This window comes from Diachasmimorpha longicaudata, chromosome 2 (genome assembly GCF_034640455.1).
Source record: "Diachasmimorpha longicaudata isolate KC_UGA_2023 chromosome 2, iyDiaLong2, whole genome shotgun sequence".
Taxonomy (NCBI): domain Eukaryota; kingdom Metazoa; phylum Arthropoda; class Insecta; order Hymenoptera; family Braconidae; genus Diachasmimorpha; species Diachasmimorpha longicaudata.
In genome coordinates this window covers 6,449,478-6,461,709 of record NC_087226.1, presented here as the reverse complement: position 1 = coordinate 6,461,709, position 12,232 = coordinate 6,449,478, and the positions used below count along the sequence as shown (strand labels likewise).

Below are 12,232 nucleotides of genomic sequence, written 5' to 3'. Positions count from 1 at the left end.
ATCGACGTTAGGGAATTCCCGGAGTGTTAGAAAAATTGCAAATTGCCTCACGAATTGAATGCCAGGTACTCGTGGTATTTCCCTGCCGGCAGGCAGTATAGCAAGATAGTATATTGTACAGGTATTATAGACAGTTTCAATTTTTCATTCTAGGGTAACACATTAGTATAGAGAAACTTTTATTCATTTTAAATTCAATACTATTTATTAAAAATCAATATATACTTTGAGACGATACAGACTAAACTTTGATCGCTTTATATACATTACATACATCGTATCATTAACGCCATTTGTCACTTTTCCAGTATTTACATTAGCTGGTACGATAAAAATGTTCACAACATTTTGCATCCTCTTAACATACAACTATGTTTTATTCTATCCAATAATTTTTGTTCATGCTACATTGCTATTGTAATGTACAATAGCTCCATCGAAAGCTACTTCACGTTTGTTTACTTTCTCTCAAAATTTCAATAAAAGAAAAATTGTCGATAGCAATGTTATGGATTTACGTTTGAAGATTGATGAGTACGCGTATACATAATTCTTCTATCGATTATGTAGATGGGAAATGAGGTTTTCTTTTCTGGAAGAGAAAGAGAGCAGAGCTAATGATAAGATTTTCGGCTACAATTCGAGCTTCAATAAATTGAATAGGAGAACCATGCATTATCTCAATAGTACTTTTCAAATAATTCTCTAATGAATTATTTCAGAGAAAATTTTCTTGGTGATAAATTAGATGACCGTCACTGATTGTTAAAATACGATAATTGAGAAAAACCACCAAATTTCAATCCAGTTGAATTATCAATAAGACTAAGAACATTCCGTGTCGTCATGAGGACCTTTGAATTAATTAAAAATTCAAAACCTTTTTCGCCGTAATTATGTTCATTTAGATTGACTTTGAGCGAATCGAACTGAAATCTATAGTAGTTATTGGTGGTTCTATGTAATTAAAAAAAATTTCAATTACGAAATTCCTTCAAGTTTCCTGTATAACTTGTTTGTGATCGAAATTTCCAAATGTGCTCCGGAAATTTCAGTCAACATTTAATAGTGTCATGTTGAGACTTCCAAAGAGCCATTCATTCGAAATCCTGAAATCAACTCCTCATCAGACACTTTCTAGTACACAAAGGAGAAAAAAAAATCGACTGACAGTGTAAAAGAATATTTTACGCACGCTCCGCGTACGCAAAGCGACATGTCCAACACATCGTGTAACACTCGCGAAAAAGTGTTTTTAGACTCGTGGGATGGGAGCACTCGCCTTCGCCTCATCTTATAAATCTCCCACAGGCCCAAAAACACTTACCCGCAATGGTAACGAAATGTAGTATTTTCTAACATATAGAAATATGCGCACCCAGTGTGGAACGCCCCATTTTTGGTTCCCAATAGTCACTGATGGAGTCCCTATATACGGGAGAAAAAAAATGAAAAAAAAAAATAGTCACCAAACCGGACATTTTCTGAGAATGTCCGAAATGCCGTTGGAAGTTTTGGCTACGGTAGAATTTTACTGCTCTTGAAATTTCATTGGTCGGCCAGACATATACATTGAAATCTGCTTGACATCATGAGAAATGAGCAATCATTGTGCCCCCCGATTTCAAATAAATGACCTCTCGGTCCCTCTTAAGTATTTTCTATAATAAACTTCACACAGAAATAATAAATACAACTCAATCAAAACTCATCATAGAGAAGAGCTTTTCCGTCGCTCACCCACGTGCTTTTCCTCACTAGATATGAACTATTACATTCCAATTTTCTTTATGAAACGGATTCAGATGGGATATTTTTTCTATTGAGTTTCCTTGTTCCTATAAATCTCTCAAATTATCTGATTTTCCGAACTCTTCTATACGACAATTAAAAATCTCTGGAATACTCAGTAAATAATGAAGAATCACTCACTCGAAAGACTGAAAAGTGTTCATGTCATCCCACTTGTCGTTAATTCAACAGTTGAAGTGGAACGGTGGAGTGGCTGTTGTGGGCCGAGTAATTTTTTTCGACGAACAAAATAGATTCTCCTGCAATATGATAGCATTAATCAAGTAAGCAGTTTATTTAAGTAATTAACACCGGTTCGATTCACGCAAATGTGAGTATTCGCGAGAGGATATCATCACTCGCGGATTGATCCTCACGAGAATTACAATCCGTTGGTCACATGGAGTGCTGAGGTGGTGGTAACATGATTTCATAACCACTTGACATTGTTTGCTGATGGTGATGATGATGAGTCCCGGTCATCATCTGGTGGTGGCTCTGTTGATAATACTGATGATGCATACTAGCGTGGCTTGAGTAATATACCGGCTGATCAATGTCTTTACCTGAGTGAAAATTATTGTTACATTAAAATTAAATCCCTGAAGTCAAATGTATGATTCAAAATCCTATTAAATTCTTCTTCGAGAGAAATTGATTGTAAACCCGAATATGTAAGAAAGTTAACACAATGAGAGTGCAGTAGAATTGAAATAAGTTCATTAGTGTTTTTATAATGATTTACAGGGATAGATAGATCATAAATTTCTCACCGTTATCGTAGACTCCACGTCCATAGCACAAGCTTTTCACATCATTCATAGGACTGAGTGCACCGTTATGAGGATGAGCCGAGTGTACAGATGAGGGGGTAACTGGTGCAGCGTATCCATGCTGATGAGGTCCCATCGGGCTCATACCCATTGGACTGCAGGGATTCATTCCAACAGGAGAGATGACTATTGTTGATGTCGGTGACATTGCAAGATTCGGACTACTAGATTCCAGAGGCTGCAACGGCTGATGTGATGCGCCGGTATTACTCCCTCCGTTACTCACGTTCCCATTGTTGCTTTGGCAATTTAGTGAGAGCATTTCTCTGAAAATTTTATAGAAAAAAATCTCGAAATAGCGTTAAACACAATTCTAAGAATTCATATAGAGACATGATTATATATTCATATAGATTGGTATAGATTATGATTTTTCAACAATTTTTTCTGAAAACCTACAGTAATAATAAAAGTGAGAGGAAAATTACGATTCCACGTTAATCGAATTTTCGGATTTTTTTGCAGTTTAAGTTAATATTTTTATTTACCACGAGGGTCGACTTCCTTTGGATAGGACACTGGACGACATTAGCGGTAAATAAAAAAATCTGAATAGAGACAAAAGGAAAAACGTGGAAACGATAAATTTTGAAGCCCTGTCTAAATGAATTTTCCGGAAAATCACCACCACATGGTCATTGTATCTTCTGTCTGAAAAGTCGACATTTTTCACTCTTCGGGTTGACAATTAGTTCTAGAGGCTCTGTCATGTCGCACGTGGTGTGAACCATATAAGACGCTTTCTGAGAAACCGAAGAGTGTAGAGAAAGAAATGAAGAAAGGAAATAGTTGAGTTTGCATTGTTCTTTGCCGCTACCACCCGGTGGGTCCCAATTTCTGACGCACCCTCAGCTCCACACATGAAATGCGCGTGTGCACGACACGCCAGTACTCAAACTCCGCCTACATATCCAGCCACCGGATTTTAACGTCCGACCAGGCTTCGTAATCTCATCAAGGTCACTTCTCTTTTTTTTTTCATCGACACTGTTAAAAAATTACTCCTGAATTTCAATTAAAAAATTTTCACATTCTGAATAATGCCTCATTCACCCGAAATTTTCATGAATTTTGTTATTAAAAAATCAGTGGTATTGTGGAGTCATCAAGGAAATTGCAATTTTCAGGTTCATATGATGATCAAAATGATTAAATCATTGAAAAATTGAAGCAGCATTTTTCCTGAATCAATGAATTGCTCCATTAATTTTGGAAATTCAATACAGCGATAATTTTTTCATAGAAACCCCAACACGAGGATTGGAAACAATGACAATCTCTTCGTTGTTAAAAAAATATAATGTTGTTACGGCAAAATTTCATCATATGTTTTACTCTCAAAGACAGTCTGAAAATTCGCCATTGAAAACTCGAAAATCACTCGCTCAACGTCCACTCAACTTGAACATAATTTCACCCCAGATAGATCGGCCCCCAGGGGCCCCCTGGCTCTTTATAAACCACCCCAAAAATCGTCGCATCAAAAACTATTGGACAGAAGCGATGAGAGAAGCTGAGAGGCTCAATGGTGTAACAAGATACGTAACTCAAATCCAGCGCCATAAAACGGTAATAGGGCGTCGCATTTCCTTTTTCCCTCGGTATATAAACCTCCGTCGGAAAGCCTGAAAATGGGGCCATCCAACATCGGAAGACATTCTCATTCGCACCTTTTATTTTTCTCGTCATATATTTCCCTGTTCTTTTTTTTAATAATTTTATTTCTCGTCTCTTGCGCGAAATGAATTTGCGAGCGGGTGGTGTCGTGACCGTAACTCGGTAGACACAACAATGCCCCCCTCACAACCACCCGGTGAGTGGGCCCAGAGGGACCGAGCGCATTATATGGGCGATGCGTCGAAAGTATACGGTACAAGTATTTATCATGATACCCGGTAATCATTTGTTTATTGAAAACAAAACTGAAAAACACCTATCAACACATTTTATCAAATATTTCATTGATAAATGAATTAGGATTAAGTGACGGGAACTGACTGATTGAGAGGTGCGAGTTCTTGGGACGATAATTGAAGTTAATGAATTGTTTGGAATGAGTGAATTATAAAAAACTTGTCTCACAAATTGTTATCTAAACTTCACAATCGTTAAAAAATCCTTACCGTACTTGTTACGTAATCGAATTTATCGAAACAAACAAAATGAATTACGCACGAGTCGAAATATATCGAAAGCGCGTGAAACTGATTTCTTATTGGTTAATATAATCGCCATATATCGATATTCCAAACGAGAAATTCAAATAAGACCTGGAGAGCGCACAATCAATTTCGCTACCTTTATACTGCGTAACTAACAATTTTGTGTACTCGTAAGTACTTATTCAGCTAAGACGGATCTAATTAACGAATTAATTAATTAGTCGTTAATAAATAGAGTGTCATGTTCGCCACTTTTCCGCTCCCCATTACCGATTGATGACTGAGGGTAACTCTAATAGACCAATAAGCTGATGAATTCCGAGAAAACCACTGCTCTGAATAGGAAAGAGCAAAGTTCCCCAAATTAGCTGAACGAAAGGAAAATCAGTGATTGAGTGTGAAACCCCCTAAAATGATTTACCGTCGGTCCACCTAACGTTGACATATGTTTCGGACACTTGTTGCACTTGGAAAAAGACCGTTTTGGGGTGCTGCGACCCCCCGTGGTCCCACGTGCCTTCCATACGTGAGGAAAACAAAATCTCAGAAAAAAAATTGAAAACAAGCTAAGGGAGCAGCCGAAATTGCCAAGAGTCGTTTAAACATGTGGACAATAGCCTGTTTTCAGTATATGCACACAGTAATTGCTATTCATTAACTATTCATTTACTCCCTAATGGGTTATCTTGTTTTAATTCTCGGTAGGAGCTTTGTTTCGCTATTTTTCGCCGTCGTATTATGATCAACCAGTGAATAGTCATCGAAAATTGAACGAGGAAATATTCAGTAAAAATTTCCAGAAAAATTCGCAATCGGCAATCGTTTGTTGGTAATTTTACTGAAATGGACGAGAAGATACCAGAAACGTTCAGTGAATTTATGAGTTCCACCACCGAAAAAATTATTTTTTCGTGCTTTTTTCTGATAATTTTTCTTGAATTATTTCCCGCGAGTGGAAAACTTCCATTCAGAAGCGAAAATTCAGATTAAACTGTAATTATCTGGCTTACGATCTCGTCTGCGGCGTTCGATCTCGTTGTCTCCGGTTTTTGAACCAATTGGAGACTTGTGTAAGGGTCAGATCGGTCTTCTTGGCCAAGTCTTTTTTATCATCAGGCGTTGGGTAACGATTCCTCATGTAACACGCTTTCAATGCATTCCTCGATCGCTCCTTGAAACAGTAAACTGTTTCCTCGCCATCCCAGATTGTCTTTGGTAGTGGATACTTTTTTCGTAAACGATATTTGTCAACTGCCCCCAATGCACGTCCCCGAATTTTCTCAGCTTCGCAGTAGTGAGATTTGTACCACATTTGTTGAAGCTCTGGATGATGACGTGGAGAGAATGAGTGGGTTTCGAGGATTGAATAGAGATCATGGTAAGCACCACGATGAAATGCCACCGCTGCACGCGCCATTAGAACACTTTCGCTACCTCGGGCCAGTTCACTTGGCGGAAGTGACCATAAGAATCTGTAAAAAATTAAATTGAAGAATTAAAGGTATTACTTCTGATTTTCTCTATTTTTTTGAGAACTTTTTCCGCGAGAGAAACAAATATCTGATTACATTCTTATAATCGTGGACATGAGTGAGTTAGTGAATGAATGAATGAATGAAGAGAGATTTTCAAATGAATCAAGGAGTTCATTAACCAGAATTGCTTTATATTTTTTTTTAAAATTTATGATTGCTTTCACATCATGCGACAATTTAATTTGCCGGGTAAAACATGTCTCCCCATTCCCTTTCCCCTCTTAAAATTGAAAAAACTAAGATTAGTCTGTAGTGAGGCGATGGTTCTGTAATTTTTTTCAGTATTAATAATCATATTATATAAACAAACATTATTTTATAAGACAAACGGGTTAAAAAAATGTCATACCAATTAAAAAAATAATCAACGAAATCAAATGCAACTGGAATGGCGTATCAAATTCTAAAAACGCTTCAGATTGATAAATAATAATTGAGTATTATTGATAGTATTATTGATAGTATCTCGTAGTATTGATATTATATCAATACTACGAGAAATATATTATACGATTCCCGCCTTTGTGAAGCAGTTCGCCGGCGGGAGAGAATTTTCAAAACATCAAATTGAAAAATTGTTCTTTTGCGCCAAAGACATTTTTGTTTGAATATTGAAATTCCTTTGGCCTTGAATATCAATAACTCTAAGACAGTTCTACTCAGTAAATTTCCACAGAATTTTTTTGCTAAATCACAATCTACTAAAACATTTGTTAGAATAGACACCCGGCGGACAGAGCCACAGAAATCCGCCAAATATAAAACGTTATTTATTTAGACATTATTTAGACGTTCGTTATTTACACATTTCCGTTTCATGAAGACGGAATTCACGAGCAGGGGACGATAGATTGCCGATACTTCTTCTTGTTCTCGATTTTTATCATTTGTAATATTTCCACAACAACTGACTCATTCAACTCGTGGAGAATTTTCTCCCTAGAGAAACAAATATCTTATTTCACTCTTTAAATCATCCCAATGAATGAAGGCAGTTTTTCAAAAAATTCAAAATATAGTTCGTTTTGATTACCCGTGACCTCTACATAATTTCGGAGAATGAAAAACTCATCATCGTTTTGAGATTATGTCATAAATCAACGTCTGGAACATAAAATTCAGGAATTTCAGGGGAAAAAGCCTGCAGCAGTCTGCAGTAACGTGATGACTCTGCGATTTCTTCTTTCGGTATTAGAATGTTTTATAAATCATTGAAAACGACGTACAAGTTCAAGTGATTTTAATACCGATCAAAAGTACAATTAAAGAAACAAGTGGACCTCCAGTAAATCATCAATCATGTCCATTGTTTAATATAAACACTGCGAGATGCGAATCTCAGTTCTTACTAAAATTCAACTTAAGGATGGCTGCAAGGACACGGACAACAGGAGTATTATAGCCCCAAAAATATCAAAAATAAACATAGGTTCCAGGAATCGCCAGTGTAGGGTAGAAATCACTACGCTGGTACTTCCAAGAAATCGACGAAATTCTCATCGAAATTCTCCGATCGCTGAAAAATCCGTCACACCCTTTCCACTGCTCAGTTACTGGATCGTCAACTTGACGAATTACCGCGGTTATGACAGGATAATTGGCTAGTTGACTATGAGAACCGAATGCCAACGGGGCGCCCGGAGAAAAAAATTGGAGATTTGTTATTTGGAACTGAGAAAAAAAATGAAAATCGAAGGATAGACAATTATCAGATGCCATCGTTACCTGGTAAGTTTTTCAATATCATGACTCTGCGATAGTGCTTCACACATACATGATATCTGTTCGGGTGTAAAATTGGCAGTACTCCCCGTAACATTGAACCCAATATTTGAGATATTCACTGGATTACAAGCACTCTGTTCCTGTCCGTACCTCGGACTATTTCCCGTCGTGACATCTGAATTCTGCTGATGAAGATTCAACGATAATCCCTGTATTGCGTTCACATAACCACCGGAATTACGATGACCCATCTGACTATTGCACTCGCTGTTGGGCGATGACAATTGATCCGAACTCTCGGACATTATCAGTTATCCAAATAAATCCAAAGGTGTTTCCGAAAATCCTCGCGACACTCTTTCAGTCACTTAAAAACACTCAGAACGTCCATAGAATGTCAGAGACAATTTAGTTGATTTCACATTGTAAAAGTTGTTGAGAAAATTATTTTATCGGATAAAATGGCTTATGAGTTAATTAATGCCATAATTCTTTGGTGATACAAGTAAGTTAATTTTTTTTAGTCCCCGTTTAATGGAAATTCCTGATGAAAGTCACTGCTAACACACATGTAGAGTAAAACGATCCACTGCGAGACGTCAGCACCGATTATTACGAGACACAGTCACTGAGTGACCAAGTCACCAACTTAGCAAAGGTACACCACTACCAATACCATTATTTTTTTTTTCTCATTCTCATTCCCTTCCTCTTTTTCGATATTTCTCGCAATGTTGTTTTTTTATATTTACTTCTCTCCACTCTCACTTTTTGCCTTCTTTCCCTTCGTGGTATATCGCCTGTTCGGTTTTAAGGTGCACGGTGGTAACACTAGCGCGCAACGTTGTGCCCCTCAACGCGACTGGGAACGGACCGAGTGGCGACGCCGATTGGCGGGCGGGGAATACCGGGATTGGTTCCCATTGGTGGATGTTAGCGGGGTAGGCGCAACCCTCTGACGCTACATCGGGGAGACTGGGATTTCTCTCATTCGCAGGGAGATGATTTTTTTCTCGACAGGGGAAGGGAGATCAACACCTGTCATGTGTGCAGATACATACCGCTCCACTAGGTTTTTTTTTCTCAAGATTTTTCGACGATTTTTTCATTATTTCGCTCCTTTATCCCAGAAATTTTTCTTTTCTCAAAATTTTTTATTCCAGTTTTCTTGCTGAGGGTTTTTTCATGACATTTTTATTCAGTCATTGAAAAGAGGGTGAAATGAATGTTCTGCTTCCGCGAAAAAAAACATAAAAGCCTCCCCACCCCGCCCCTTCCGCCGACACCCTCGTGTTGAAAGTAATAAACATTTCAAATCATTTAAAAAAATTAAAATTTAAAATAATTTGTAGTGAAAACCTTGATCACCAGTAACACATTTGTTCAGAATTTGTTTATGCAGTTTTTGACACATTTTTTAAAGGTGCGAGTAATTTTGCATATATTCTAATATTTTGTTGCATAACTATGGGAGGGAGTTTTTATTTTTTTTGGGGAGGGGACAGGTTTACTTCGGTTGTAATATCAAAAAATTACGGTTCCAAACAGCTTGTGAGGATAATTTTGCAGATGGAGATAACAAGTTGATAGAGTGATAGCTTTTTTTGTGTATAGAAGATTTCGTAGTTTTATAATTAATTTCTACCAATCACTTCTTATCTCTAGAACGTCAATAAGGATTTAGAGGAAGTGCAATTTTTGCTAGTCACTCGGCTGTTAGAAGCAATCGGTCACTTTATAAACACCGGAAACGAAACGTGTCAACGTTACTCTACACCGCGATTCTTGGTGATGTTTCGCCCGTGTTATCCTCATATTTTTACTGTTTGTTATTCTTTTTGTTTCGGTCTAGATGGGCTTGAAAGTCGCCGCGGTGGGTCGTTGAGCTTATCGGGGTTATGCAGAAGATATTGGTATTCAGGGAATAGCAGGGGGCGAACGAATTTGTCGGAAGTTTAGTCATTTAGCGGGAATTAATTGGAGATAAATTATTTCATCTGCATAGAAGAGGATGGAAGGGCTTCATAATAACCCTTCGTTGTCCTGAGCATCGAGTGCTCGCCAATACTTGTTTATTATTTTAAAAATCACTCCAAACATCACTTTCTCCTAAATTCAATTAGATAAAGTCGTAGCGAAGGGATAAAACGAAATAATCACTTTTGACTATTGACCAGTTTTTTATGAATATCTTGAAATTTAGGGTATAAAGTAGAGCTTTTATTGTTATCTCTGTAGATTGAATATAGTCTAACAACAAAAATTACGCTCTCGTTTAGTTTCGTAGATATTGTTAAATAATGCGAATCCGAAATAAATTAGATTTTGTGGATGTTTTTTAACAGAATAAACCAAATGGTTTAAATGTTTTTAATTTAAAAAATACTAATTACATCATCTCCTCTTATCACTTTACTAGTGAAGTATTACCTAATGTTTGCATTAAAAATGTTAGCAGGAAAGTAACAAACATAAATATTGAAATTTCACATACCTTTTATCAAATTATTTATCAAATTTTGAGAGATAATTGAATAAAAGTGAAATTTGGCAGTTCGAATTTCGAACAATTTCTTTTTTTTCTTAACTACTTATGGTTTTTTCCTGTGTAGTATTTTGACTCGTAGCATGTCGAGTTGCCCATTTGCAAAATTAAAAAACAAGTTGTACAACGGTTTTCTTGTCCCTATGGGAGTTAGGGTATTAGGTAGATCAATGAGTGCTATTTCCCCGACGATTGATGAGCCAGATTTGTACATCTCGTCGGAAGAAGTCAGAGGAAAAGTGAAGTAGTCACTCTCAGCCACGCCTTGGCAATCCTTTGCATACAACTCCGCCTTCTACGTCACTAATTGCCGACAAATGCGTCCTATTCCTGGCATGTTACCAGCTTTAAAAAAAGGAAGTTCCTCGGTATAATACGGATGATCGAATTGCCAGCAACAGTCACCGAAAATGTGGTATTTCTGTACAAGGGAAAATCAAACACATTCACCCATTTAATTTCTTGTCGATGTTATCAATTAATTAGGAATCGGCAGTCATTTTAGTGATACTCGAGATAACATTAGAAAATTACGAAATTGATAGTAATGAATTTCTAATTGGATATGAATTCATTATTTAAAAATATGGGGTTGTTAATTGAATATTGGGCAGCTCTGTCCAAGTCTTATATACGGAATTAGGGTTTAACTAGACAATTGTAATCGCCCTATTTTTAAAGAACTATAATATAATTTAGTGGTAAAATACCCTCTGCGAGGAGTCGCCTTAAAGTTATCAGCGGTAATTTATTTATTCAAAGGAGGCATTTGAATCGTCAATCGGATAATTGTCTTCACTCCATAAGTTCATTTGTACCTCATAACATGGGGTGAAACACCCCCCCAAAAGGGTGTAAATTGTGTTTATGATTTTTTGTCCAAAAAGATTTTTTATCCGCAGTTATAACTCGAGAAATCACGTGTTGTAAGAAAAATTACATGTCCTGTAATTAATGTCGCTTATTAATTTCTCGCTAATCCGATGAATTGAAGAAATTTCCCAAACAGCTTATCCATGCGATAGGGGCGGTTCACGGATTTCGCGATGGCGTCTACTTCGATTTGGTGTCGTGTTTCCCTCCGAGACGCCATTTTGTCTCCTCTCTACACCCCCGTTATAAACGTGTACATAATCCACCCCGTGTGAATCCTCACTCCTCCGCCAGAATCATTTTCCGCCTCTTGTAATCTTTTCATGCCCTGAATTTCCGATGGAATTCACAGGATTCGTTCTTTCTGGAGTTCGAAAATAATCTTCACTCAATAACTTCATTTTTTAGTTTTTTTTTTTGCAAAATGGTAAATTCAGAGAGCGTTATGAAAAGCCAGGCAGAATCTCTTCGGTCGGAGAATGAAAGTGGAATGAAATGCAGAGGAATTTTCCTGCTTAAGCAGCTTCGCGAAAAATAGAAAGGACTTTTAATGAATTCCGTCTTATACAACACGGTTCCAGATAAATCACTCTCATTCGTACCTCTTGTCTGCGAAACGAAAGATCTCAGGACAAAACGGTAAATCTCATTCCCGGGGTAATGAAATTTTCTGACCAATATCTCTGGCCTCTATAAAAAAAAATAGATCAATTAGTTTATAACCAATCAATTAATTAGTTCAATCAGAAATAGATCAATTAGTTTAGT

General features: G+C 37.1%; 1 protein-coding gene across 1 annotated transcript; it reads right to left on the bottom strand.

Annotated features, from left to right (window-relative positions):
- Positions 1-238: 238 nt before the first annotated feature.
- On the bottom strand, positions 239-9,034 carry LOC135172617 (homeobox protein SIX2). Its single transcript, XM_064138770.1, has 4 exons — positions 8,047-9,034; positions 5,797-6,258; positions 2,565-2,890; positions 239-2,357 (listed from the first exon to the last, which is right to left on the bottom strand). The coding sequence occupies exons 1-4, from the start codon at positions 8,349-8,351 to the stop codon at positions 2,188-2,190; spliced, it is 1,263 nt and encodes a 420-aa protein (XP_063994840.1). The 5' UTR covers positions 8,352-9,034; the 3' UTR covers positions 239-2,187.
- Positions 9,035-12,232: the final 3,198 nt, after the last annotated feature.

What these genes read in the sequence shown, in the direction of transcription:
- LOC135172617 (XM_064138770.1), bottom strand. Translation starts at nt 8,351, where the DNA reads ATGTCCGAGAGTTCGGATCAATTGTCATCGCCCAACAGCGAGTGCAAT. An exon ending in GATATTGAAAAACTTACCAG is followed by an intron (nt 6,259 to 8,046) that starts GTAACGATGGCA and finishes AATTTTTTACAG; the next exon opens with ATTCTTATGGTCACTTCCGC. An exon ending in ACGTGGAGTCTACGATAACG is followed by an intron (nt 2,358 to 2,564) that starts GTGAGAAATTTA and finishes ATTTTCACTCAG; the next exon opens with GTAAAGACATTGATCAGCCG.